This window comes from Penicillium hordei (assembly GCF_028827395.1).
Source record: "Penicillium hordei strain IBT 12815 chromosome Unknown utg000001l_segment0_segment0, whole genome shotgun sequence".
Classification (NCBI taxonomy): domain Eukaryota; kingdom Fungi; phylum Ascomycota; class Eurotiomycetes; order Eurotiales; family Aspergillaceae; genus Penicillium; species Penicillium hordei.
This window is the reverse complement of record NW_026623142.1, coordinates 928875-955774: the sequence shown is the minus strand read 5'-3', so window position 1 is coordinate 955774 and position 26900 is coordinate 928875. Positions and strand designations below refer to the sequence as shown.

At 50.9% G+C, this 26900-nt stretch overlaps 10 protein-coding genes across 10 annotated transcripts; 6 read left to right on the top strand and 4 right to left on the bottom strand.

Moving 5' to 3' along the window:
- Positions 1–375: 375 nt before the first annotated feature.
- Positions 376–1920, top strand: N7537_000355 (fasciclin domain-containing protein; the record flags this gene model as incomplete). The annotated part of the gene is made up of 2 exons (XM_056891413.1): positions 376–1152; positions 1219–1920. 2 exons carry the CDS (start codon positions 376–378, stop codon positions 1918–1920), a joined length of 1479 nt encoding a protein of 492 aa, XP_056756408.1.
- A 256-nt stretch (positions 1921–2176) lies between these two features.
- On the bottom strand, positions 2177–4956 carry N7537_000354 (PAN-complex poly(A)-binding subunit PAN3; the record flags this gene model as incomplete). The annotated part of the gene is made up of 9 exons (XM_056891412.1): positions 2177–3207; positions 3276–3431; positions 3485–3629; positions 3689–3874; positions 4203–4300; positions 4362–4504; positions 4577–4628; positions 4694–4759; positions 4884–4956. 9 exons carry the CDS (start codon positions 4954–4956, stop codon positions 2177–2179), a joined length of 1950 nt encoding a protein of 649 aa, XP_056756407.1.
- A 556-nt stretch (positions 4957–5512) lies between these two features.
- Positions 5513–7142, top strand: N7537_000353 (clathrin-mediated endocytosis regulator UBX3; the record flags this gene model as incomplete). The annotated part of the gene is made up of 2 exons (XM_056891411.1): positions 5513–5647; positions 5712–7142. 2 exons carry the CDS (start codon positions 5513–5515, stop codon positions 7140–7142), a joined length of 1566 nt encoding a protein of 521 aa, XP_056756406.1.
- Positions 7143–8474: 1332 nt separating this feature from the next.
- N7537_000352 (pleiotropic drug resistance family ABC transporter) lies at positions 8475–12998 on the top strand (the record flags this gene model as incomplete). Its single annotated transcript, XM_056891410.1, has 1 exon — positions 8475–12998. The coding sequence occupies one exon, from the start codon at positions 8475–8477 to the stop codon at positions 12996–12998; it is 4524 nt and encodes a 1507-aa protein (XP_056756405.1).
- Positions 12999–13505: 507 nt separating this feature from the next.
- On the bottom strand, positions 13506–15365 carry N7537_000351 (ferric reductase family protein; the record flags this gene model as incomplete). The annotated part of the gene is made up of 1 exon (XM_056891409.1): positions 13506–15365. One exon carries the CDS (start codon positions 15363–15365, stop codon positions 13506–13508), a length of 1860 nt encoding a protein of 619 aa, XP_056756404.1.
- A 1353-nt stretch (positions 15366–16718) lies between these two features.
- On the bottom strand, positions 16719–17647 carry N7537_000350 (putative 2-deoxy-D-gluconate 3-dehydrogenase; the record flags this gene model as incomplete). The annotated part of the gene is made up of 3 exons (XM_056891408.1): positions 16719–17168; positions 17251–17466; positions 17510–17647. The coding sequence occupies 3 exons, from the start codon at positions 17645–17647 to the stop codon at positions 16719–16721; spliced, it is 804 nt and encodes a 267-aa protein (XP_056756403.1).
- Positions 17648–18141: 494 nt separating this feature from the next.
- On the top strand, positions 18142–20582 carry N7537_000349 (uncharacterized protein; the record flags this gene model as incomplete). The annotated part of the gene is made up of 5 exons (XM_056891407.1): positions 18142–18242; positions 18350–19641; positions 19706–19991; positions 20047–20080; positions 20136–20582. 5 exons carry the CDS (start codon positions 18142–18144, stop codon positions 20580–20582), a joined length of 2160 nt encoding a protein of 719 aa, XP_056756402.1.
- A 232-nt stretch (positions 20583–20814) lies between these two features.
- On the top strand, positions 20815–21689 carry N7537_000348 (SDR family NAD(P)-dependent oxidoreductase; the record flags this gene model as incomplete). The annotated part of the gene is made up of 3 exons (XM_056891406.1): positions 20815–20870; positions 20937–21367; positions 21418–21689. 3 exons carry the CDS (start codon positions 20815–20817, stop codon positions 21687–21689), a joined length of 759 nt encoding a protein of 252 aa, XP_056756401.1.
- Positions 21690–21929: 240 nt separating this feature from the next.
- On the bottom strand, positions 21930–23215 carry N7537_000347 (NAD(P)-dependent alcohol dehydrogenase; the record flags this gene model as incomplete). The annotated part of the gene is made up of 2 exons (XM_056891405.1): positions 21930–23102; positions 23159–23215. The coding sequence occupies 2 exons, from the start codon at positions 23213–23215 to the stop codon at positions 21930–21932; spliced, it is 1230 nt and encodes a 409-aa protein (XP_056756400.1).
- A 683-nt stretch (positions 23216–23898) lies between these two features.
- On the top strand, positions 23899–26633 carry N7537_000346 (fused D-mandelate dehydrogenase faamily protein/uL22 family ribosomal protein; the record flags this gene model as incomplete). The annotated part of the gene is made up of 11 exons (XM_056891404.1): positions 23899–23985; positions 24040–24138; positions 24192–24423; positions 24497–24606; positions 24659–24940; positions 25015–25183; positions 25414–25439; positions 25497–25586; positions 25757–25970; positions 26219–26406; positions 26484–26633. 11 exons carry the CDS (start codon positions 23899–23901, stop codon positions 26631–26633), a joined length of 1647 nt encoding a protein of 548 aa, XP_056756399.1.
- Positions 26634–26900: the final 267 nt, after the last annotated feature.

Genomic DNA, 26900 nt, shown 5'->3' with positions numbered 1-26900 from the left:
AATTGTATGTGAATACAAGATCTCGACAAAGCAAATGAATCCCGGAACTAAGCTGCATGCCTGTATTCCGCCGGTCTTCAGTCTTGATTGGAATATGTAACATATTCTCAGCGATGACTTTGCTCTTATTGGTCGAGTTGTCTCTCGAGTTTGTGCACCGTACGACGACCGGACTGACGAGGACTGACGAGGACTGAACAGTTTGTGTTTAGGCTATCTGATGTAGTTGGTCAATTTATATCACTGGTACAACCAGAGGCTAAGACAGCTGAGGGGGGTTGGGTTGATGGGTCCATTTGACGTGTATATAGACACTTTACTATCGCTTGATCGAGCATCTGCATTTAACACCAATTTCTCGTCGATATCGACTCTATGCGTTCCACTTATATTTTCTTGTCTGTGGCAGCTCCATTGGCCTCGGCCTTTGTCATCCCGGATGAGAGTATCCTTGCGGAGATAGTCTCTGAGACTCGAACCGCGAATGATCGGTTATCTACTGCAGGGGGTGAGATAAATGGCATCTATTCGGATGAACATAGAGCTTGGGGAAGACACGGAGACTGGCGCGATGACGATGGATATCCCTCGCACGGAGATTGGCCCGGATACGATGAAGATCCGCAGGGGAGATGGCCTGGACACCGAGATGACGAGGAAGACAGACATTACCCTCCACACCTAGGACACGGAGAATGCAGAGACGACCACGACAGACACCGACCCCATCCAATCCACCAACCAATCGACGCCTGTCCAGGCCCGCTCTGTCACGCAGACAAAACAACATGGGAACTCATCAAATCAAACGAGCATACATCCCGACTCGCCGAACTCCTCGTCGACGATAAAGACCTGATCGAGATCCTAAATAGCACGACAGCAAACCACACCTTCTTCGCGCTGACGAACCGTGCCCTAGAGGGACTTCCTCGACGAAATGGCCGAAATCCCATGTTCATGTCTAGCTTACTGCGATATCACATCCTGCCTGGTCGATTATCCATCGAGCATATCGCAGGTCACGGGACGCTACCAACGAAGTTGACAGAGCCGGCTCTGGAATCGAGATTGCCGCAGAGGATTGTTGTACGAGAGCATCATAACGGAGTGATGTTGAATAGGAGGAGTAGGGTTGTTGGGGCTGATATGGTAAGTAAAGCACGAATATCCCTTCTCATCTATGTATACATAGGTATGTACTAACCGCACTCCCAGAAAACCAAAAACGGCATAATCCACATAATAACCAGTCCCCTGTACCCACCCCCCGAGACACGGACAATGTTACACCAAGCACCAGCTGAGTTCAGCACCTTCACGCTGGCGCTAGCACTCACGAAAGTCGCCTCCAAGCTTGATCCGGCGCAGCGACAGGGTGGGACAACCTTCGCGCCCACGAATGCTGCGTTTAGACGGCTCGGGGAGCATGCTAATCGGTTTCTGTTCTCGACGCAGGGTGAGAAGTGTTTGCATGCGCTGATGCAGTATCATATTGCGCCGAATCGGACGCTGTACTCGGATGTTTTGTATAGTAGGAATGGGAAGGCACACGGGTTGTTTTCTGGACATAGTAGTGGGAATGGACATGAGGGTAAGGGTGAGAATAAGGGTGACGGTGGGCTAGAGGAAGAGTATGCGAATGTTCGACTTGGGACTCTGTTGAAGAAGAGGGATTTGGAGGTTGATGTTAAGAAGGGGCTTGGTGAGGTTGAGATGCGGGTTAATGGGTTTGGTAGGGTTGGACGGTTGGATTTGTTAGCGAGAGATGGGGTCGTGCATGTTTTGGATCGGGTGTTGGTTCCGCCGAGGAAGATTCAGGATAAAGATGAAGGTAAAGATGGAGATGAACTGATGATCGAGGAACTTGTCGAGAGGTTGGATGGCTGTGTCTATGGGGTGACTCGCGGTGAACTGTGAGAAATGTCTACAGGCTTACAGTCAAATAAAACAATTTGAAGTTATTCATTCCTATGTTTGTATTTCAATCACAGTGGCGAGATCGGTGCTTGCAAAATGACACAAAAGATGTAACTCTTGAGTTGACTCCTGAGAAAATGCCTCTAGTTGACAGCCTGTCAAACCAGAGACATGAGCATCAAACAGATGGTCAGAAATAGTAAGCAGCAACCAGAAACCATAACGATTACCACACGTAAAGTTTTTCGAAGACTCGCTAGTGCATTCGTCTAGCCGGCTTCATCAGAGCCTGGAAGGAAGACTCAAGAGCTTTCTTGACCTCCTTGTAGCTGACAATGAAGGAACTCTGCTCGTCGCGACTGACTAAATGGATCTTCTCATCAGTTCCCGCATCGAGCTTGTTCAAACAAGTGAGGATATGGCCAAGATCAACCACCGCATCACCTTGGCCATCCACCGAGTGGAAGACGTAATCGCGGAAAAGCTTCAGGAAGTAGCGTTCTCCGCTCTCTGACCAGCGCTGGTCAAGTTCATATTCAGGGCGTTCATTAATGAGCCCGAGTTTGCTCATCAGGCGCACAATTCGTGCATTCTCCAACTCACGGCCGAGATCAGAGTTCAGCTGATCATCCAGGTGGAGTGCCGAATCGAAAGTCGACATCAGCTGGGAGGAGATGCCAGTGATAAAAGTGTCGATGGTTCGCTCCTGATCCTTTTGCAGTCCATTCAACAGCCAGAACACAGAGTTCTTCAACTGAGGGCTGTAGGCGCGAGTGAAATGCTCCATGGCTTTGGTGGGGTTGTGGATGACAGTGGGCGAGTTGGCGCCAAGGGTGACAATCATTTGGCCAAAGTTGACTAGGTCCTGTCGCTGGAGGTCGGCCACAGTCCGCTGGGTATCGAACTGCACCACATCAAGAATAGCGCAGGCATTGATGCGGACACGGGTCTTAGCGGTAAGCAAAACCTTGCTAGGCTCGAGAACTCGGGCAGCAAGACCATTGGCGTGAATTGCCTTGAGTCCATTGGCTATCTGAGTCATGTAGCCCCAGAGAATTTGCTCAGGAATATGAGCATTGGTGTGTCGGCCTGGGAAGCGGGTTCCAGCGTTTAGATGCTGGTCTGCAAGTGTCTTGGACAGTGGATGGTAGTCGGTCACAAAGATCAGAGAACTGTCTTGGAAGCTGCGGCTAGTGAACGCATCGTGAATGGTCACCACACTGGCGTTGCAGACGCGCTTCCAGGCTTGGACAGAACGGATAGCCTTCTCATTGGTTAGGCGGAAACCTATTAAGATTAGTTGGAAGCTATAAAAAAACAAAAAAAAAAAAAAACAGATGGGGAGATCGTCATACCCTCAAGTCTGCGAAGAGCATAAAAGGTGCCATCTTTGCTAGACTGAGCCTTGTAGATCCAGCTCGGATAGCCAAAGGTCGCAGCATTCTTCTGGTGACTGAGATCCAGAGGGACAAGGGAATGGAAGTAGTCGACCTGCGCAGGGAGTTGAGTGTCTTGGAGTTCGTCAGCATGAGTACACATTATTGTCAATTGCGATCCAACATACTAGGGAGAGTTTGAAGAGTAGCTGCAGATTTCTTCTGCAGTTCTTCGCGCAAGTCGTTGGGAATAAAGAGATCATGCACGTTGCGCTGGTATCCCAATGTGTTCTGGCTGTGAGGACCAATTGGGGCATAAAGATGGTACTGAATCTATTGGGTGGTTAGAACCAATTCAAACGAAGAGAACAATCCATTAGATACCAACGTACCGGTTGCTGGAATCCAGTTTGGTTTGCAAAGAAAGCACCTCCCATCGCACCAGTAGGGTCGTGGGAGTATGGATTGGCAGAAACAGGGCCAACAGCACCGGGAGTCATGGGAGTTGGGGTGGTCACAAAAGGATCAAATGCACCCGTGGTGGCGATTCCCCCGTTTCCATTGCCCTGAAGAGGTGTCTGGGTGGGAGTATTAGCACGGTTGCGCAGAGCAGCGCTGAAAAGCGGAGGGATGTGGTGTCGAGGCAGATGGGAAGTGAAGTACTGAGGGGTCTCAGAACGCCCAGGATCAAATTCCTCTGCCATGGCAGACAATTCACCCAGCGCCATCGCGATGGTAGAGATGATGATAAGAATACGGTCGATGCAGGTGTTTGGGGTGGTGGGGGGGGGGGGGGGGGGCGGGCAGAGAGACAGAGAGAGATTGGGATGGTTAAGAAAGAAAACAAGAAGCAATCCATAGGCGAGGGAAAACGAATAGTAGCCCAAAAGGGCAGGGACGACTGACCACGTGCTCAAAGCCCTGAGGAACAAATTCCTGCACATCGGCCACCGCCCAATCTTGCACTGCTTCTGACCGAGTTGTTGGCGTACTCGTGTTTGAACCTTTTTCTAACGTCAGTGGATGGCCTTGCAACCTTCCTTCATCTTCCAACAAAGCACGTACGTGATGATGTTGCTCGAGGTTGGAAAGGAGCTGCACTAGCAGCTTTCGGAGATATAGTGGTGGACTTCTTTGGTGCTGATACACCGTTTCCAGACAGTAGGGATGGGGTGAAACTAGGTGAGTCGACATTGAATCGCTTCTTGCTATTAAACAAGACAGACCTTGTTAGCAAAGCTCGTCTGCTTTTCGTCTAAAAGACCGATTTCGCATCGCACCTGTCTGACTGATTTGCATTGAGCTTCGACGGGTCATGATTGAAAGCACAACCTGGATACAAGAGTTCCAAATCAGCTTCAACACACACGCTGGCCGTGATCAAGGGTTGCCAGTACCTTTGTCTTCATAGCGGCATCGCCCATAGATGGTCACGTTGCGGCACAATGTGTCTTTCGCATTCTCTATCAAGCAATCATTGTTGTCAGCAACTCCGTCCGTCTCAAATTCGGCATTTTATCTCCGGCTTGTCATCTCAGTCCTGAAATGGAAGTGAGATGCTAGATTTTGACTTTGAATCACACTCACCGCGGCTCTTCATTTTCGGTGATCCTGTCGTCCGACGAGCATCCTCCAATGGAGGCTTTCCGGCAGACGCCATGATATCTGGCTGATACCCACTTGATGGTGCGGATCAGCGCAAAAAGATCCCCATTGAAACCGGACTCGGTAGAGAACAAAGGATGCTATTGGGTGAAAACCGCATTCCCCTGCTTTGATCCTATGTAATTTCAAGTCACCAATAGTCCACGCGATTGGCGGCGGGTCAATTCCGGGATAGCCCACGGACGTCGGGCGGTACCTCAACCGATAACAATAGGCATGAATGGAATATAAGGATAAGACCAAAGTCGTCTCTCATCCCAAGGAATGATTAAGAGCAACAGAACCGATGGAGATGAAGACGCGGGGCGAGAAACGAACTCGAGTGAAGGGGGATACGCACGGACCAGGCGGTCAGAACATCAATGAGAGCTTCGTCTTGAGGCCACTTAGAGCTTCGACGTCACGTCGTTCTTACCATCTATGTAGTGAACTTTGTGCACGTGCTCAATGACCATCCCCAAGTGATCTTCCTCTTCATGGGTCTTCTTTTCTCTCTCTTTTGATACTACCCAAATCCCTGAGTTTATGGCTGACGGCCCTCCTATGACAAGATGTCACAACCGGAGGTTGACCTGGACCAGCTTTCCGATAGCGAGAAGTCTACGCTAGAAATGTACATGGCTGTTACTAGCCAGGAACCTTCAGAGGCAATCCCTTTACTACGCCGGTCGCAATGGAATCTGCAGGTTGGCCTATCTTCCCCGACTTCTGGCCAGGTGTACGAGAGTTTAACTGATCCCCGCATGATAGATTGCCATAGCCAAGTTCTTTGATGGCGAAGGCCCGGATCCCCTTGAAGAAGCTCGCGCTGCCATGGATCGTCCACCTCCACCCCAACCCAACCGCCGAACTCAGAATCTAATGACCGACGATTTAACCGAACACTTGTCGCAAGTTACCCGTGCCACAGCTACAGATCTGGCTCCACGAGTTGACACACAACCAGGAGACCAGCCAGTCTATCGGCCTCCATTCATCCTTAGTCTACTTCTCACTCCATTTAATTTGGTGTACCGACTCCTCTGCAGTTCATTCCGTCTCTTTGGTGTCCTCTTCCCTTTCTTGCCACGCCTGTTTAACAGGACGGCGAACCCGGCGCTGCAAGGCGCTCGCCGGAATACCACTGGGCGTCGATCCCTCGGCCCTAAGGATACTGCGGCTCGCTTTATCCGCGAGTTTGAAGAAGAATATGAATCTAACCCGATCCCGTTCCTGGAGAACGGATACAACATGGCGCTGGAGAAAGCCCATCGTGACTTGAAGTACCTTGTGGTCATTCTCTTATCTCCAGAACACGACGATACGAGCAGCTGGGTCCGTGATACCCTGCTGGCACCTGAGGTTGTGGAATTCATCAACGACCCCCAGAACAGCCTCCTGGTGTGGGGCGGCAATGTGCAAGATTCCGAAGCATACCAAGTCGCCAACTCATTGAAATGTACGAAATTCCCCTTTGCAGCGGTCATTGTCCATACCCCGAATGTTTCATCAACCGCCATGTCTGTTGTGGGACGGATCGCAGGTCTCACTACACCATCCGAGGTCGTGAACAAGCTCCGGACAGTCGTAACATCTAACAGTGAGCCTCTGGACCGACTCCGATCTTCACGCGCCGAGCAGCAAGCCTCGCGCAGCCTCCGCGAAGAGCAAGACTCAGCCTACGAGCGGTCGCTGGCGATCGACCGTGAACGGGCGCGCCAGCGCCGGGAAGCGGAGATGGTACGCCAACGCGAAGAACAGGAAGCCGCTGGCCGACAGGCGGCTGAGGAGCAGCGGCGCCGCAATCTCGCCCAGTGGAAGCTTTGGCGCGGGCAATCGCTTAGCGCGGAGCCCGGGTCAGATGTCAAGGATGCGGTTCGTATTAGTGTGCGGCTCCCGTCTGGCGAGCGTATCATGCGCAAGTTTGCGCCCGATGCAGACATTGAAGAGATCTACGCTGTTGTTGAGTGCTACGAGGCCTTACAGGATCAGGATACAGAGCACCCCGCGGCGAGTGAACCCGAGGGGTTTGTGCACCAATACGGATTTCAACTGGTCTCTCCGATGCCTCGGGTGGTGTATGCCGTTGACGAGGGAGGATCAATCCGAGAGAAGATTGGACGTGGCGGCAATCTGTTGGTGGAACTGATCGATGAGGAAGATGATGCAGATGATGACGAGGCTGTGACCGACATGTCTTGAATATGACTGATCTCTACGATTCAAAATGTTACTTTTGTGGGTTCATTGGAAGATCACGACCGACACACCGCTCTGTTGCTTTTTACAATATCCAATGTACAATTTAGATTATTATGATTCGATATTTTACTTCTTTTCCCGGGGTGGCGGACTTACATCTCTCATCAGATTTTGAAAGTGTCTGCTTACCCGAACAGGCATACTCCGTATTTGGTATGGCGTAAAAGTCAGCCTGGCGACTTTCTGGCTAGACTGGTCCGAAGAACCAATAGTCCATGGGGCAACATATCAGCCCCATGCAAGAGGGGTCTGTGTGCACGTATCTGACAGTGCCACATCCTGCGTGAGATTTCCAAGGAATTTCAATATCGGAGACTCTTTGACTCGGATGAAATTGGCCGGATTTGGTCCGCTCATACGATAGTTTGGGGTCAGGAGGGGTTATATGTACAACATATGTTCCAAGGTTGGAGGTACAGGGAGCTAGAGGACGGAGATAAGATGCCAACATTGGGAAGTCACTCGTGGTTTAGCGTCAAAGATTGGATCCACAGATCCATGGTGAGGACGGGTCCCCAGAAAAAGCTGAGTCATCTCGGATGCATCGTGCCCGGACATCCGAGCCCTAAGTGAAACGGATAGTGGTGGTCCCGGGCTGACTTGTCTGGAACCTTACTTGACCACCTGGGTACCCTTGAACACGTGTGGTATGTACGAACAACATGGCAGGTACATCGATCTACCTGACACTGATCCCTTTCTTGGCTGCCATATTAAGGTATCAGATGCATGTAGTATAGAATAATATACATTCGTGTTCGCTCTTAGTTTTCCATGTACGAGGCACAATAGATCCAAGGAAAAAGGTGCCCATGATTACCCTAATATGGCCGTGTTGTTTCTTGGCGCTAAGCTACCTCAGGCTAGAGTCTTGGAAAAATCCGAAACGAAAATTGGCAAATTGAAATCTGCCGGAAACCCACCAGCTCCGCCCCGGGTCTGTTTCAACGGGAGTCCCCGTTTTTTATTTTCTTTTCGGGTAAAGGATACAACCTTTCCGGGTTCCGATCTCCAGATTCTCTTGAACGCTTTTCTTCTATTTATTTTTTTTGGCTTTCTTGGTTTTCTTGGATTTTTTCATATTCGTACTTAATTCAAATTTTTCGCTCATTGCCCTTTCTCCGTTTCGTTACTCGAACCCTAATTTTTGTACAATCTTCATATCCAACCCCTTAATGGTCCTCTCCCCTATTCATCTTTTTTAGGGACATTACCCCACTTAATCAGTCCCATCTTCTATCAATTCGACGGTGACCGTGTTGGAAGGTCATCATGTCGCTCCTAGGGACACTGAACACCAGCATCGGCGGCAACCAAGACCAGGATTCCCATGTTGCCAACATGGAAGCTCGCCGCCATGACCCTAGCGCCAGCGTGAGCACCGATGACACTGCTAACGAGAAGGGCGAGATCAATAACGATGAGTACACTGAGGCCGAGGTCACTCGCTTGGCCCAGCAACTCACCCGCCAGTCCACACGCTTCTCCGTCTCAGCCCAAAATGCAGAGAACCCTTTCATCGAAACCCATGAGGATTCAACCCTCAACCCTAGCAGTGAAAACTTCAAGGCCAAGAATTGGATGAAGAACCTCCTTGCTATCCAATCCCGCGACCCAGAACGATACCCCAAGCGTCAGGCTGGCCTGTCATTCAAAAACCTCAGCGTGCATGGATTCGGTAGTCCCACAGATTACCAGAAGGATGTCGCCAACTCCGTTCTGCAAATAGGTGCCTTGTTCCGTCTGATGACCGGCACTGGCAAGCAGAAGATCCAGATTCTACGCGACTTCGATGGTCTCGTTAAGAGCGGCGAGATGCTGGTCGTTCTCGGCCGTCCTGGATCTGGCTGTTCGACTTTGTTGAAGACCATTGCAGGAGATATGAACGGTATTTTCAAGGATACCAACTCTCACATGAACTACCAAGGAATATCCGATAAGCAGATGCGCAACCAGTTCCGTGGTGAAGCCATCTACACTGCCGAAACCGATGTGCATTTCCCTCAGCTTTCTGTGGGAAACACTTTGAAGTTCGCTGCTCTGGCTCGTGCCCCGCGCAACCGTTTGCCGGGTGTCAGTCGTGAACAGTACGCAGAGCACATGCGTGACGTCGTGATGGCCATGCTTGGTCTTTCGCACACTATCAACACCCAGGTCGGTAACGATTTCATCCGTGGTGTCTCCGGTGGTGAACGGAAGCGTGTCAGTATCGCCGAGGCTACCCTCTGCGGTAGCCCTCTCCAATGCTGGGATAACAGTACCCGTGGTCTGGACAGTGCCAATGCCTTAGAGTTCTGTAAGACACTGAACCTGATGTCCAAGTACTCGGGCACCACCTGTGCGGTCGCTATCTACCAGGCATCCCAGAGTGCCTACGATGTCTTCGACAAGGTGACTGTGCTATACGAGGGCCGACAAATCTACTTCGGCCGCACCACCGAGGCTAAGGAATTCTTCACCAACATGGGCTTCCAATGTCCTGAGCGCCAGACTACCGCCGATTTCCTGACCTCCCTTACTAGCCCCGCTGAGCGAATTGTTAAGCCTGGCTTTGAGAATATGGTTCCCCGCACCCCCGACGAGTTCGCCGCTGCTTGGAAAAACAGTGCTGCGTATAAGGAGCTTCAGAAGGAGATTGCCGACTACGATGAGCAGTATCCTATGGGTGGCGAGTCGCTCCAGAACTTCGTCGAATCTCGCAAGGCTATGCAATCGAAGGGTCAGCGTGTCAAGTCTCCTTACACACTATCTGTCACCGAGCAGGTCCAAATCTGTGTGGCACGTGGTTTCCAGCGTTTGAAGGGTGACTACAGTTTAACTATGTCCGCCTTGATTGGAAACACGATTATGGCATTGATTATCGGTTCGGTTTTCTTCCAGTTACCCGACGACGTGTCCAGTTTCTACTCTCGTGGTGCCCTCCTCTTCTTCGCCGTTCTACTCAACTCCTTCTCCAGTGCTCTGGAGATTCTGACTCTTTACGCGCAACGTCCTATTGTCGAGAAGCAAGCTCGCTACGCTATGTACCATCCGTTTGCCGAAGCAATCTCGTCAATGCTGTGTGACATGCCGTATAAGATACTCAATGCTATCACTTTCAACATCACGCTTTACTTCATGACTGGTCTTCGCCAAACCGGCGGCGCCTTCTTCACCTTCCTACTCTTCTCTTTCGTGACTACCATGACCATGTCCATGGTGTTCCGTACTATCGCTTCTTACTCGCGTACTCTGTCTCAGGCTCTGGTGCCCGCCGCCATCCTGATCCTGGGTCTGGTTATCTACACTGGATTTACCATCCCAACCCGCAACATGCTTGGCTGGTCCCGCTGGATGAACTACATTGACCCAATTGCCTATGGTTTCGAGACCTTGATTGTGAATGAGTTCCACGGTCGCGACTTCCTCTGCAACCCAGATTCTTTCATTCCGGTTGGAGAATCCTACGCGGATGTCGGCCTGTCCAACAAGATCTGCTCGGTGAAAGGAGCTGTGGCCGGCCAGAGCGTTGTTAGCGGCGAGGCCTACTACACTGCAAGCTTCCAGTACTCCAACAGCCACAGATGGAGGAACCTGGGAATCATGATTGGGTTCATGGTCTTTTTCATGGCCACCTACCTCATCGGTACGGAGTACATTTCCGAGTCGAAGTCCAAGGGCGAGGTTCTGCTTTTCCGTCGTGGCCACGCCCCCAAGCACTCCGGCAACTCCGAGGATGATGTTGAGCAGACACACGCCGTGTCCTCTGCCGAGAAGAAGGATGGCGCTAGCTCTGATGGCGAAGAAACCTCTGCTGCAATCCAGAGACAAACCGCTATCTTCCAGTGGCAAGACGTGTGTTACGATATTAACATCAAGAAGGAAGAACGTCGCATTCTTGACCACGTCGACGGCTGGGTTAAGCCCGGTACCTGTACTGCTCTTATGGGTGTTTCCGGAGCCGGTAAGACCACACTTCTGGATGTCCTTGCCACGCGCGTGACAATGGGTGTTGTGTCTGGTGAGATGTTGGTTGATGGTCGTCCTCGCGACCAGTCTTTCCAGCGTAAGACTGGCTACGTTCAACAACAGGATTTGCATCTCCACACTACTACTGTCCGCGAGGCTCTCCGCTTCAGTGCTATTCTCCGCCAGCCCCGCCACGTTTCTCGCCAGGAGAAACTCGACTACGTCGAGGAAGTGATCAAGCTTCTTGGAATGGAACACTATGCGGATGCCGTCGTTGGTGTCCCCGGTGAAGGTCTTAACGTCGAACAGCGTAAGCGTCTTACTATTGGTGTCGAACTGGCTGCCAAACCACAGCTGCTTTTGTTCCTGGATGAGCCCACTTCGGGCCTTGACAGTCAAACATCTTGGTCTATCTTGGATCTTATTGATACCTTGACCAAACACGGTCAGGCTATTCTCTGCACTATTCACCAGCCCTCTGCTATGCTCTTCCAGCGGTTCGATCGTCTCCTATTCCTCGCCAAGGGTGGTAGGACTGTGTATTTCGGAGACATCGGCGAACAGTCTTCCACGCTTTCCAACTACTTTGAACGAAACGGTGCTCCCAAGCTATCTCCCGAGGCCAACCCTGCCGAGTGGATGCTTGAGGTCATTGGAGCTGCTCCCGGAACCCATAGTGAGATCGACTGGCCTGCTGTGTGGCGCGATAGCCCTGAGCGTAAAGAAGTCCACAACCACCTCGCCGAGCTCAAGAACAACCTCTCTCTGAAGCCCGTTGCCACAACCGACAACGACCCAACCGGTTTCAACGAATTCGCCGCGCCGTTCACCGTCCAACTCTGGGAATGTCTCGTCCGCGTGTTCAGCCAATACTGGCGCACCCCAGTCTACATCTACTCTAAGATTGCGCTCTGCACCTTCACAGCTCTCTACGTCGGTTTCTCCTTCTTCCACGCTCAGAACAGTATCCAAGGACTCCAGAACCAAATGTTCAGTGTCTTCATGTTGATGACAGTCTTCGGTAACTTGGTGCAACAAATCATGCCTCACTTCGTCACCCAGCGCTCCCTCTATGAAGTCCGCGAACGCCCCTCCAAATCATACTCCTGGCAAGCCTTCATGTCAGCAAACATCATTGTCGAACTCCCATGGAACGCCCTCATGTCTGTCCTCATCTTCGTCTGCTGGTACTACCCCATCGGACTACAACGCAACGCCAGTTCCGATGACATCCACGAGCGCGGCGCCCTGATGTGGCTCCTCGTCCTAACCTTCATGATCTTCACCTGCACCTTCGCCCATATGATGATTGCCGGCATCGAACTTGCCGAAACAGGAGGCAATCTCGCCAATCTGCTCTTCTCCCTCTGTCTGATCTTCTGTGGTGTCCTCGCTACCCCGGATAAAATGCCCGGCTTCTGGATCTTCATGTACCGTCTCTCGCCATTCACATACCTAGTCTCTGCAATGCTGTCGACTGGCACATCTGGTGCGAACGTCTACTGCGAGGCAATCGAGATGCTCCACTTCCAGCCCACTGCCGGAAAGACCTGTTTCGAGTACATGGATACCTACATCAACGGACTCTATTCCCCCAACGGAACCGCGATCTATAAGCCTTATGGTGGTTACCTCCTGAATGAAAACGCTACTAGCGACTGCTCGTTCTGCAGTATCGATAAGACTGATACTTTCCTCGCGGGCGTGCTGAGTTACTACAGCGACGCGTGGCGTAACTTCGGTATCATGTGGGCGTTCATCATCTTCAACATCGCTGCTGCTGTGGGTATCTACTGGCTCGCTCGTGTGCCCAAGGGAACACGCAGCAAGAAGACTAAGACTGCTTGATTTTTTCATGACTGGTGGATTTCTTTCTATTTTCTATTTTTTTTTATTTTGGTTATGAAGAGGCTTCTGATGGCTATTGTTTCCCCCCCTCCAAAAACACCTGCATTAAACCGCCATACCTAATTCCTCCACTCTTCTTGTTGCACTGTTGCACATTCTATTCTTTACATATTACATGATCTTGCAGATGGGGATTCCCTAGATAATATATAAATTAGCTTAAAAACTCATGTTCAATTACATGATTATTACATTTCTATATCTCTTGCACAGTAAATCCCCTTCCAAGATTCTCAATAAGACTTGTTCAAATGGATGCAGCCAAAGTCTAGAGATTATGGTATAGTGTATACAGTTAGACATTAAGTAACGTTATATGCACGAATCGCCAACCGCAAAGCACAACGGTGAAAAAAAGATTGCATTAAACAAAATAACAAGAAAGAAAAAAAAGCCCCATAGGGCAAAAACAGCTCAAAAGCATATGAACAATGCACAAACGACTCATCACCATGTAAAAGCTTCCTCCGCAAAATCCACAACAGCCCCCTTCCCAATCCTCTCCCTAGCCGCAGACCTAACCTCATCGGCAAAAGCCCCAGGCCCACAAACACTAACCAGCGTCGCCCCCGTCCGTCCGGGCAAAATCTCATCAAGAACAACATCAGGCCTACACCTCCCAGAATGCATGAGCACCGTCGCGGAAGGACTAACGATATCCGCGGCCCGACGCGGTTTCGACACGAAAAGCTTAACAACGAGGATATCCCGTCGATTTGGTAGTCGCAGGATCTGGTCCATGTAGCTACTTACCCAAGTGAGGTGGTCTGTCGATCTGACAGACCAGATCAGGTAGACTTTGCGCGTTGCGGCGGTGTTCTGCGCGGCTGCCGTCACGAGTGCGCGGGTGTATAGTAGGTGATGGGTTATTCCTGCGCCGGCGCTGAAGAGGACGGCTGTGCCATAGCTTGAGGGGTTTGTTGGGTGGGATCCGTAGGGGCCTTCAATGAAGCCTGATAAAGTGAGGGTTTTTGAGGGGGATGCGTTGGCGAGGTTGTATAGGCGACGGGTCATGCCTTTTTGGGCGCCGATGATGAGGGAGACTTGGGTTGCTGATTTTGTGGGTTTGATGGGCAGGTTGGATTGTTTTTCGATGTCGGTGTATCCTTTGCTTTGGGTTGGTGGTTGGGGAGGGGAGGGGATGAACGCTGCTGTGCTGCTGGTGCTGGGTTCCGCCCAGGCGATTGAGAATGGGTGCGACATCCACCATGAGATGCTGGGGATGTAAGCGAAGACATGGCAGCCTGGTTCGATCTGGACGAGTTTTGGCAAGTGGAAGGTTACGCGGCAGGCTTCGCCGGGGAGGGCTTGAACGACCATTTTTGTTGTGCCGGAGGTTGAGATGTTCAGGTGGACAAGGCGGAAGAGGCGGGCGAGTCGGTCGCCGAGCCAGATACAGGCGATCGTTTGAGCCCAGCTTCGCTGCGGGAGATTGTCAAGCTGCAGGTGCAGGTATACGCCGAGGAAGGCGAGTACTGCGGCGAGTTGGTGTAGATGTAGGAAGGTCTCGTAAAAGGCGTGGCGGATGGGCGAGGGGGAGTGTAGGCTGAGGAAGACCATTGCGGCTGTGCCTATCAGGCCCCAGAGGAAGAAGGGGGTGTCACGCACACGGATGAGCATGCGGGCGAAGTTTTCCTCGTCGACGGCGTTCACGGCCCATGCAGCAGTGTGTGCAACTGACTCGAGGACCACGATGCGGCCTAGCCAGCGGTGGAGGAGGTTGTATGTGTCGAAGCTAATGTGGAGAATCGCGATCAAGGGGTTGTTCCGACCGGCGAGGAGAAAGAGCGGGACCATATTGATGACGGCCATCGTACCGGATCGGCCGCGCAGCTCGGCCATTAAGGCTGCCTTGTTGTTGACGCTATAGTCCAGGACGATGCAGTATGCGACTTGGCTGGCGAAATATAGCGCGACCAGGATGGTCTGCAGTCGGGAGGGTAAGGTGCCGACATTGACAGCGGAAGAGAGCTGTAGTTCTCGATTGTGTCTCTTCCTTCCTAATGGGGCGTATAGGATGTATTTCTTGATGTTGGACCACAATGTCGATTGTTCCTGGGCCCAGAAGGTCTGCTGGCGCTTGTCTGCGCTAGATGCGGTGATTTGGCGTAGATAGGCATGGCTGATCTGAGCAACCCGGCCACAGAACAGTGCGACTGCCACGACGCTCAGGGAAACGTAGATGACCCGAGTGAAGATCACATCGCGGGGGACGTCCACGCCACCCAACCCCCTTGAGTACTCATATATGTATGTGGCGTTTGAGCCATACCCTCGTGCCGCGATATGCGGATGGGTTGCTGCCATTGAACTGGCGCAGATATTGAAGAAAGAAAGAAATACGTTGCAGTTAGAGCAATAAACATGCAAGGCTGTGCTTTCGACGTTTGCACAACCCTCTGGTCGAGATGGCAATCTGGAATGTGCTTCAAGCTGCTCAACAGCTAAGATCAAAAATGTGAATATTTGCGAATCGACTGGATGTGGGCGTTTGCGGGGGAGTCGAAGTCGAAGACGGTGGATAGATCAGATGAGATGGGTTATAAACAGGGTTGGCGAAAGTGAGTCGATATAGACAGCGACCTTCTTTGATTGTATCACACAAAGACAATGTCTTATAATGGGAACATTGTGGCTGACTCGTTTTGAGATTGTCAATGAACAATGCGGATTGTTTCACTGTGAATGTCTAGGTTGAAGTCAACAAAGCGACTCAACATAACCCAGATAACCCAGAACTTTGGAATTCGAGAGAAATTAGCACGTCACCAAGAATCGGATTTTGGTAGAGACTCACTCTCAAAAGGCGTCTGGAATGTGAGCAAGGGGGGGGGGGGGGGGGGGGCACGTTTTGGTCTTTTAAAGAATGAAATCGGACAATGTAGAGGTAGTCCAGGGAGGAAGATATAGAGTCAAGTATGGAGTAAATCCTTGATAAAGAGTGTAATTCAACAATCGAGACCGGCCGACTGTCTTCAAAGCCAAGAGAATGGAAGAAATGGAAATGGAAAAGAAAGCTCGGCCCTGACGAAGGATCCTAAAGGAGTTTTGACGGGGAAAAAGAAAGCATCGACATGTCTTCCGCCTAAAGCCCCTGTATGGTCTGATTAACAAGTGTTCAAGGCGTTTAAATGACCGACAGACCTATCGGGATAACTCCTTTAGTGACACTAAAGACGCCTAAAGACGCCAGTGTTTCCAACAAGACTAGTGTCCCCCTTTCGATAGGGTGTTTTGCTGATGATTTGCTGATGATCCTTGTCGATCCAGATTCAACTCTGGGCGCGAGTCTGGGCGCGACGCTTTGGACAAGGGCCTGTGAACTCTGAGACATTATTAATTATGTAGTCAAAATTCACCGGTGAACACCCGGTGGAAAGCCCTAAACTTGAGTAGTTCGTCAAGCCGGTGTTTTATTGTAAGACATTGGCTTTGTCGAGGTTTCATGTCAGCCCTGGCAGGGTTGCGCACTGACCACTCAACTACAAAGTACGAAGTACACGAAGTATACGAAGTACATGAAGTACATGAAGTAAATGAGGTACCGAGTAATCAGACAATACATAACCTGATAAACTGATGACCTGACAATTAGCCAAAAAAAAAAGGATTCATATGTTCAATTTATTTGAAATAATATACGTTATAGTCATGTGTCATTTACCGTCCCATCCATCCACCATCAACTGTGAGGACCTCGCCAGATACATAGCTGCTAGCTTGACTAGCCAAATACACCACGGCACCCTTGAAATCCTCGGGCTTTCCCCATCGGCCAGCGGGGATGCGTGCCATGATACCGGCGTTACGGTCAGCATCAGCGATAAGGGCTGTGTTCATATCGGTCGCAATATAACCGGGAGCAATAGCGTTGACATTGATTCCCTTGGCAAGCCAATCATTCGAGAGCGCCTTGGTCAACTGCCCAATGCCACCCTTGGATGCCGCATAGGCCGGGACCGTTATCCCACCTTGGAAGGTGAGCAGAGATGCGACATTAATGATGGAGCCACGGCGACCCTGTGGGAATTCCGAAGCATCGCGAGCTAGCAGATATGCGGCAAATTCTCGGCACATGATGAAGACGGAGGAAAGGTTGATTTCCAAGACCTACATATCATTCGACGAATGAGACACGGTGTTTCAAGGGGCGGATTTATATTGCGGGCTTATATCGGGGGCCTCGACTCACCTCATCCCAATCTTCATCCGGGAATTTTTCGGCCGGGTGCCGCCGTTGGATCCCTGCGCAGTTCACCAGAATCTCTGGCTTAAGTCCTTGGCTGGTTAATGCGGGAATAATGCCTTTGACGGCTTGGCGATCCCCAAGCTCAGCGACATGGATCCATGCCTTACGTCCCAGGCGATTAATGATCTCATCCTTGGTTGATGTGTTGGTAGTGTCTCTCTATTAAGATGTTAACATGTGCTCTCCAACTCTTTCCATGCACATGACTCGCCTGAATCAAGATAATATCGGCGCCGGCCTCAGCTAGGGCAAAGGCCATAGCTTGGCCAATACCTCGTGTTCCACCAGTGACGATGGCGGTTTTCCCGCTTAGGGAGAAGAGGGACAGTACATCTGCCATTATGGATATGAATATGAAGGTGAAGATAAGATATAAAGGACTCCTAAAAAGAATAAAAAGCAACAGGGAGGAGCTCCAAATAAGAAGTCCAATCAGACCCGAGGAACGCGGGGTTACTCCGGGCAATACCTATAGCCGAAGTCAATAGCCGTCGGCAATTGACACGGTATTGATTTTCCCAATGATTCACCTTGAAATATGACCGAATGGCTATTAAATAGCGTATAGAAAGAGGTGAGACATTTCTAATATTTTAGTATTCTAGTATTTTAGTATTCAAGTTATTCCAATTATTATCTAAAAGAAAAATTCCATATAGTTAAAACCAAGTGCCGTGAATATTATTTACACAAGGTTTACATGGGCCTTCCCCCACATTGGAGGCGCTGGGAGGCGCTGGAGCCGTTGAGCATGGACTCGATGAGTAAGGGTCTGCGGACTTCTCTGTGGGGATGCACGACTTTGATTTCATACTCTTCAATGTCCTTGTAGCCATGGACGAAGAATCCCCATCAGAGGCCTCTCGGCGTGATATCGCCAAGCGCGTTTCTCGAGCTTGTTTGCATTGCAGGCAGCGCAAGTCTCGATGTGACCTGTAAGACTATCTGTTTTTTTCCTCTATTCTTTCCGTTTCAGCCACTTCAGCCCTTGCTGTCTTTCCCCGGATCTGCAATATATTGGTTCCACGCTGATCGTATACAGAGACTCGAACGGTAACCCTGGCAAACCACCATGCCAGCGCTGCGTACGCGAAAATCGCGAATGCATATTAGGCGGCTCAAATCGTGGAGGTCGTCGAATCCGAAAGAACAAAATCAAAAACTTTACACCAGCCAATCAGTCGCCAGGCAAGGATTCAGAAACATCAAGCCCAACCAACTCGGAGAACCGTAGAGTGCAATCGGCCTCCTATCCCGGCCCGTTGGTCTTCTTGCCACCTAACCCACCAGCACCAGCTTCAGCATCCGTCGAAGAAGATGATACCTCAATATCATCAGTCCCGCGCAATCCATCAGACGCCTGGCAATGCTTGACTGGCATCGCCACAGAAGGCACGGGGATAACCCCCGAGGTCCGCAACGACCATATTCGGTCGGAGCCAACAGTGTTCCCAATATACAACAACCTACGCAACGGCGTTATTTCAGACTTTAACAACCCGAGCACGGGCATCAGGGCCTACAGACTCGTTCAGACATGCGCCCTAGACCCAGAAACGGTGTGGCAACTCATCTCCCGCTACGCGGAGAACTTCCACCCGTATCTTCCCCTCGTGCCGCGGAAATATTTTACGCGCACCGCCCTAGACGCCTTTGCCGCTAATGAAAAACACCTGCTCACCGCGGTCCTGACCATCGCCTCCAAGGACTTGGTCGACCAACCCGAGATCCATGAGTACTGCTCCAAGTACATGCACGAGCTGATTTCCGGCATCGCCGCAGGCGCGGAGTGCGATGTCGAAGCCGTCGAAGCACTTCTGTTACTTGCCGAGTGGGAACCGCAGGGACTGCGGCCACGTATTGAGCGGGTTGGACGCGGAGAGGAAGACCGCGCTGCATGGATGCATGTCGGGCTTGCCCTGCGCTCCGGGTATTTCATCGGCATGGATCGCACTTCTTTCCGTGGGGAACCTTACGGTGATCAAGAGAGTGAGGCTCGTCGGCGGTTGGCCTGGGCGAGCTGCTATGTCTCTGACCGATTGATTTCTGTGCGCATTGGACGTGCCTTCTGGTCTCGTGGCCCCGGGCCCATGACTGGTCTTGTCAGTCAGGATTTCCCGTCGCTGCAGCCGGTTAACGAGGGGGAGGAGGACTATGCAAAGATCTTTCAGGCTATGCTGGATCTTACGCAGCTTTATGGAAATGTTCATGAGGTTTTGTATTCGGGGATGCGTACTAGTAATCAGATGATGCTGATGGGAGACTATGTAAAATATGTGGATGACTTCCGTCTAGCGATACTACGGTGGAAGTCACTTTGGGGGTCACTGGATTGTAAGTTCCCTTTCCTTGACTTCTTTGAGCTTCTGAGTGGGTCTTGGTTCTAACATATCAATAGGCTCACCACCTATGCGAGCAACGCTGCAGTTGTCATACGAGTACTTACGTCTGTATACAACTGCTTTCGCATTCCAAGCTGCAATCTCGCAGTCACTAGCCAAACCGAAAACCGACCTACAAGGCCAGCGAGAACACCTAAGATCGACGTTCAAGAACGTCGCTTCGATGCAAGATTCACGGTTCATTTATGAATCTGTTGATGCAGCCAAGTCATACTTGACAATCCTTGTAGATTTGGTAGATCCTGAGAAGCATCTCCATTTCATGCCTCTCCGCTTCTACTTGTAAGTCTTCCTTTCATTGCGTGTTATGTCAAGACAAACAGCTCATGCGATTTAGATATGGCATCTATTCTGCCGTTTTCCTCTACAAGGTACGATCCCCGTTCAAACCCTCCTCTTCTAAATATCATCTCACCAATACCATAGGCTCGGTCTTTCGGAATGATGCTCCCATCAGAAGAAGCAAAAGTCCAAGGCCTAGTCATTCGAACCACCGAAGTCCTCAAACAAGCAAGCGCCGGCAGCGATGATGTCGGGGCGCGCTATGCTCGCCTTCTAGAGCTTCTGTGGAAGCCCAAATCCACGAACCCATCCCATGAAGCACAGCAAAATAGTGACTTCTCACTGCAAACAGCTCTTCCGAACCCGGTCGCAGACGCGGGATACATGCAATTCAGCCCGGCCAACGACTTCTCATGGCTGGATTTGGAGGCTGTGGGCGATTATGTATCTGGAGACCAGATTTCTGGTGGCTTGTTGGGACTGGATGCGTTCCAGAATGCATCCGATATGTACCAATCTGGAGAGCCACGCTCGCAGTCGTGGCAGCCATCTGCTTGGATGGGGGATATGAGCAGTAGCCTTCTCTTTTAAATTATTGGGAATGGCTTTCCTTATCGCGTGATGTATGTGATACATGTGTGGTACCCCCACGCCGCAATCTGACGGCAAATGACGCGGGGGGCTGCGGGGAGGGGGCACCATCGGAGATGGCCCCGAGGGGCAACCGAGGCTTTGCCAGATCAAACTTGGAGATTTGGGAGTTTACTTCTGCACTTTATCTTTGCATACCATCACACACAGCACATACCAAGTCTATCGCATCATGTCACTTAACGAGCTCCAGGGTCGACTTGCGCTAATCACCGGTGCATCGGGAGGGTAAGTCATTCCTCAGCTCATATTACCCCAACACGGAGAATGAATAACTGACAATCTATTTTGTAGAATTGGAGCTGCGTGTGCACACCAGCTTGCCCAACATGGAGTTCATCTCGCCCTGACATACGCGACCAACCTGACCGCAATGAACGCGCTGGTGACCGATCTGCAGAGCAAATACCCCGATAACAAGCTCCGTATCTCAATCCATAAAGTGGATGTTGGATCCGCTGACGATATCGAGACGATGTTCCAGCAAATCGATACCGAGCACGGCCACCGACCTGATATCCTGATTTCAAACGCTGGACACGGGAAGCGGATCCCGCAAATCTGGGACTGCTCTCTCGAAGAGTTTGATTATACCTTACATGTCAACCTGCGCGCTTCGTTCATTCTCGTCAAGGGGGTGGTCGAGCATATGAAGAACCAGAATTGGGGGCGTATCGTGTTTATGTCCTCAATTGCTGCGCAAGGTGGAGGAATCAATGGATGTCGTATGTGATTCGTTTCTTCTCTGGAGAACATCAAACTAACTCTCTTTTAGATTACGCTGCCTCTAAAGGTGGTCTGACAGGCATGATGAAAAACCTTTCTACCCGGCTGGCTGAATTCAATATCAGTGTTAACGATGTGGCACCTGCCATGATTGGTGACACAGGTATGATCCCTAACGCTGCCGCTATCCCTGACGTGGCAGCTGGTATTCCACTCGGTCGCCTCGGGACACCTGAGGAAACGGCCAATGTTGTGACTATGCTTGTGAAAACAGGATACATGACGGGTCAGAGCCTCTTGCTGGGTGGAGGGTTGAAATGAGCAATTCGCAAATATTAGAACAGTATAAGAAGGGAAAATATATCTCATTGGGCTTTTGCACCCTACATGTTATCACTATTCTCGATATCTTGATTTAATTTTGTAGATTCAATTTTGTAGTTCATAAATCTTCATACCCCACATATATACATCTGTACCCATCATTTTGCTCTATTGTCACAATCGGGTATTTTCAAACACAATTCATCATCATCATCACCGTCGTCACAATCACCACATCTACAGGGAGCCACTGGCGCCCCGGCGGTTCTCAATAATAACCTTCACAACAGGGTTTCCCTCCTCATCAACTCCCTTGCCAGCAAGTGTAAACGCCCGCTCTCCCTCCTCCAACTTGAGCCTGTGGGTAACAACCTTCTCCTCGACACTCTTCACCTTCCCGCTGGCCAGCAGCGTAATAGCAGCAGGGTACGCAAACCCATCATAACGGAAGACACCAATGATATCCACCTCACGCAGCGCTGCGGCACCAACAGGCAGAGTCTGAATAGGATTACCCATTCCAATCTGCACCAGCACACCACCCGGTGCACTAGCATAGATACCGGCCTGGACACAAGCCGGCACACCAGTACAATCATAAACACGAGTGAAGCCGTGAACAGCAAGTCCATCCTTGGCCCCAACCGCCTCAATCAACTTGGCCGCAACCTTCTGCGCATTTTCCAAAGCATAAGCCGTCTGCTCAGCATGAGGTGCATCCTTCGCGGGAGGCGGAGTCTCCGCCCTAGGAATGAGAGCAGTCTTAAGCCCAAGACCCATATCCTCAGCGATCTTAAGTCTCCGTGCATCAATATCCGCAACAACAATCGCCGAGAAATTCTCACTGGCAGCGAGCGCCCCAGCAAGCAGGAGTCCAATAGCGCCAGCACCGAAAACCAGCGCCGCAGTCTCTTCCCCAGCCTCACGGTTCTGAGAAACTTCCTCCTTACTAGGCGGGTGTGAGCGACGCACAGCATGCAACGTAACAGCAAGCGGCTCAACAAGCGCACCGCCCGCATCGGACACACTATCCGGAAGCAAGTGACACATATCCGCGGGGTGGTTTGTGCGCTCCATCAGCGTGCCGTCGAGGTGGGGGAAGGCCTTTGCCGAGCTGCGGAATTGCATCGCTTTGCAGATGTTGTAGCGGCCTTGTTTGCAGAGTGCGCAGGTGCGACATGGGAGACCGACTTCCAGAGCCACGCGGTCGCCGACTTTTAGGGTTGTTACGGCATCGCCGATAGCTGTTACTGTGCCGGCGGATTCGTGGCCGAGACACATTGGTGCGCGTACGACGAAGTCGCCATTTCGGCCGTGGCTGTAGTAGTGCAGGTCTGAGCCGCAGATTCCGGTTGCGCGGATGGCGACTTGGACTTCTGTTGGTGAGGGGGCGGTGATGGTGCGTTGTTCCTGGGTTTGGGTTAGTTTGGGACTTGGGTTGGTGGTTGTATCTGGGGTTTACTTACTAGGCGGAGGTCTTTGGCGCCGTGGAGGACGAGCGCGTTGGTAGTTGTGTTTGCCATGATGTATAGTATGAGTAGTAGGTAAGTAGTTTCAGAATTAACAGAAGAAAGGTTTGAAGTAAGTAAAGTAAGTAAAAAGCGAAACCCGACCTCTGACGGCATTCCAAGTCGGCCCGTTGATTCCCTTCAAAAGGACCCAAAACACCCCACTCGGCCCTCGTGGGGGGAAGACTCAGGGCCCGGAGGTGCTCCGCTGTCGGGGTTTGGACAAAACGAGTGATTTCAATACCCGACGTGGGGGTGATTATTCTTGCATGTGCATTACTTTGAAGGTCAAGTAAAGAGGTACTAAGTTAAGTTGATAAATGGTAGATACTAGTAGAGGTAATTGTAGAAATGAATTAATAGATATTAATAGAGACATGGGGATTGATGTACAAGTGCACGATCTATACAATGTCCAGGGCTATATCTAAAGACACCGTCGGAGGAGCCCCCGTCACGACATGGGGGTTCCGCGATAGCGGGGATCTCCAAGAATCTTTTCCAGGAATTTCCTGGACTTTTGGAATTTCTCCTTCCTTTTCATTCTCAAACTCGCTAATCTCTCAATTGTTCGCTTCATTCCTTCAATCTTCTTGCCCTCTTGATATACTCCTATAGAACCATAGAACTATAGAACTCTACCGACGTGAGCAACCCCGCTGACATCATTTGGCGCATCTAACATTTGCAGAAACAAGATGGCAACACAATCAGCTCTCCTAATTGGAGAAATCACGCACGCGCGCAAGGAATGGGAGAGCATCTCTTCACTTTTGACATTGAAGGTAAGCGATTCTTGTTGCGCCGCGATCGAATCCCACTAAAGCAAACAAAATCAGGAATTCCCCAGCGGAACCAGAGAAGAGTTCATTGCAAACTGCAAGGCTGGCAAGTACGACGATGTAGTCGCTCTCTACCGTTCGAACAACTCCACCAAGGTAAACATCGGCCTTCCTGCTTCATTTCGAGTTATCCTACTGACAGCGCATAGTACACCGGTCCGTTCGACGCAGAGATGCTCGAAGTCCTGCCTAAAACTCTTAAGTATATCTGCCACAATGGCGCAGGATACGACAACATCGATGTTGCCGCCTGCACGAAGAAGAACATCGCTGTGTCCAGCACCCCAGTCGCTGTCAACGATGCGACAGCCGACGTGGGCATTTTCCTGATGATCGGCGCTCTGCGCCAGGCTCACATTCCTCTTACTGCTCTCCGGGAAGGTAAGTGGCTCTAAACCATCGCGAAATGATCTCCCCGAGTAACCAGTAACTAACCATAATCCCACAATGACAGGAAAGTGGCAAGGCCCAATCACGGCAGGAGGAAAGGAGTACAGAACCACCCTGGGCCACGACCCCAAGAACAAGGTCCTCGGAATTCTGGGCATGGGAGGCATTGGACGGGTATGTAGCACAGACAGTAGTCCACCACTTGACCCCAGCTAATCATGAGCAGGAAATGGCAATCCGCGCCAAGGCCTTCGGCATGAAAATTCAGTACCACAACCGATCCCGTCTACCAGCCGAGCTGGAAGTCGGCGCGACATACGTCTCGTTTGACGAGTTGCTCGCCAGTTCGGACGTGCTCAGCTTGAACTTGGCCTTGAACGCATCTACGCGCCACATCATTGGCGCGACCGAGTTCACTAAGATGAAGGATGGTGTCGTGATCGTTAACACGGCACGTGGTGCGCTGATTGATGAGAAGGAGTTGGTTGCGGCGCTTGACTCTGGCAAGGTATGTAATACTCTTAAACCTGCCTTCCATGACAGATATGTGGACAATCCCGGCTGACTGGTGGATGTCTATAGGTGCGCTCTGCTGGTCTGGATGTGTATGAGTGCGAGCCGCAAATTGAGCCCGGCCTTGTTAGCAACCCTAATGTTATGTTGCTGCCCCATATTGGTACTGCCACTTATGAGACCCAGAAAGAGATGGAAATTCTGGTGTTGGATAACCTGCGGTCGGCTGTTGAGAAGGGTGAGCTTATTACACAAGTGCCAGAGCAGAAGAAATAGACAAAATATGGACATTGTAGATATGGATTTATGAAGAATAAAATTTGTTCCGTTCAATTATCGAATATCCAGTATAGTTTCCAAGGGCAAGTGCCATGGTGTTCACCTTAGTTGATTTAATAAATTGGAAAGGGATTGACACCTGAGATGTGGGGCAGAAACCCAGTGACTAAGATCTGACATAAGTCAAAGACAAAACCCACACCAAAACGGCTAGCGTTAGGGCTCGCTTAGGGCCAGAGCGCCAAGAGCGAAAAAAACCGCACCAAATCTAGTGGCTCAAGCGAGAGCCGGACGACGACGAAAAGCGACAACAACTCATCACCGAGGACCATCACACCCCCCTCGCCAACTCCTTCAAGATGGTGAGTGCTGCATGTCCCTGTCCTCGATAATGACCATTCCGAATCCCATTCTCTACGAAATGCCACCCGTGTGATGCACATTCAATGTCCGATCGCCGGGTCGACTTTCGCTGCCAACATCACCAACATCCAACGACGATCCCATTGCTAACGAGCGATGCTTTACACAGGTCCGTTACGCCGCCCAGGAGATCTCGGAGGCCAAGAGCGCCCGCGCGCGCGGCTCTTACCTCCGTGTCAGCTTCAAGAACACCCGTGAGACCGCCCAGGCCGTCAACGGCATGAAGCTGTCCAAGGCCCTCACTTTCCTCGAGAACGTTACCACCAAGACCATGGCCGTTCCCATGCGCCGCTACGCTGGCTCCACCGGTCGCACTGCTCAGGGTGAGTCGCCCTTTTTTTTATTATTTGAAGAAAATTCCGGATGGATCGGAGGAATGGATTGTGTGGAAAGCCGAACAGCATCGCCAAATATACGACAGTCACTGGGATATGCAATGAAAATGACGAGGAAAACTTGAATGGAACAAATGGCTGGATTTCTTGGCTTATTGGCGATGCTACGGATCTACAGCCCTGGAAGAAAATTTGTGAATGGAGTCGAACATCGACTGACAATCTTTCGTTTACAGGCAAGCAGTTCGGTGTCTCCAAGGCCCGCTGGCCCGTCAAGTCCGCTGAGCACATCATTGATCTGCTCAAGAACGCTGAGGCCAACGCTGATGGCAAGGGTCTCGACACCAGCGCCTTGATCATCAAGCGCATCCAGGTCAACCAGGCCCCCAAGGGTCGCCGCCGCACTTACCGTGCTCACGGTCGTGTACGTTTTTTTGTTTTATTTTTTATCCTAAGATTCACGGTTGAGTCTCGTATAAAAATGCTGACTTTTCTTTCCAGATCAACCCCTACATGACCAACCCCTGCCACATTGAGCTCATCCTCACCGAGGCTGCCGAGGAGGTCAAGAAGGCTACCGAGGACAAGAAGGTCCGTCTCTCTACCCGCCAGCGTGGTACCCAGATCCGCCGTGCTCTCATTGAGGCATAAACGGATTGCCATAAGAAGGTGTGAGGGGACGTGATGTGAAAAGATTTTTGCGGTGGACGGGAAGGATCGGAGTTCTGTGCATCAGCTGTGTATGTTGGAACGGAATCGATACCGGATCATACAATATTTTAAGGTCATGGCGCCAACACTCGGAGGAGAACCCAATAAAAAGTTTAAACGATATGGCCCAGGGTGATGGAAATAGGATTCTGTACTTCCCGATCCAATCATGATACAAACGTGGTTCTTTCTCCGTGACTCTATCGA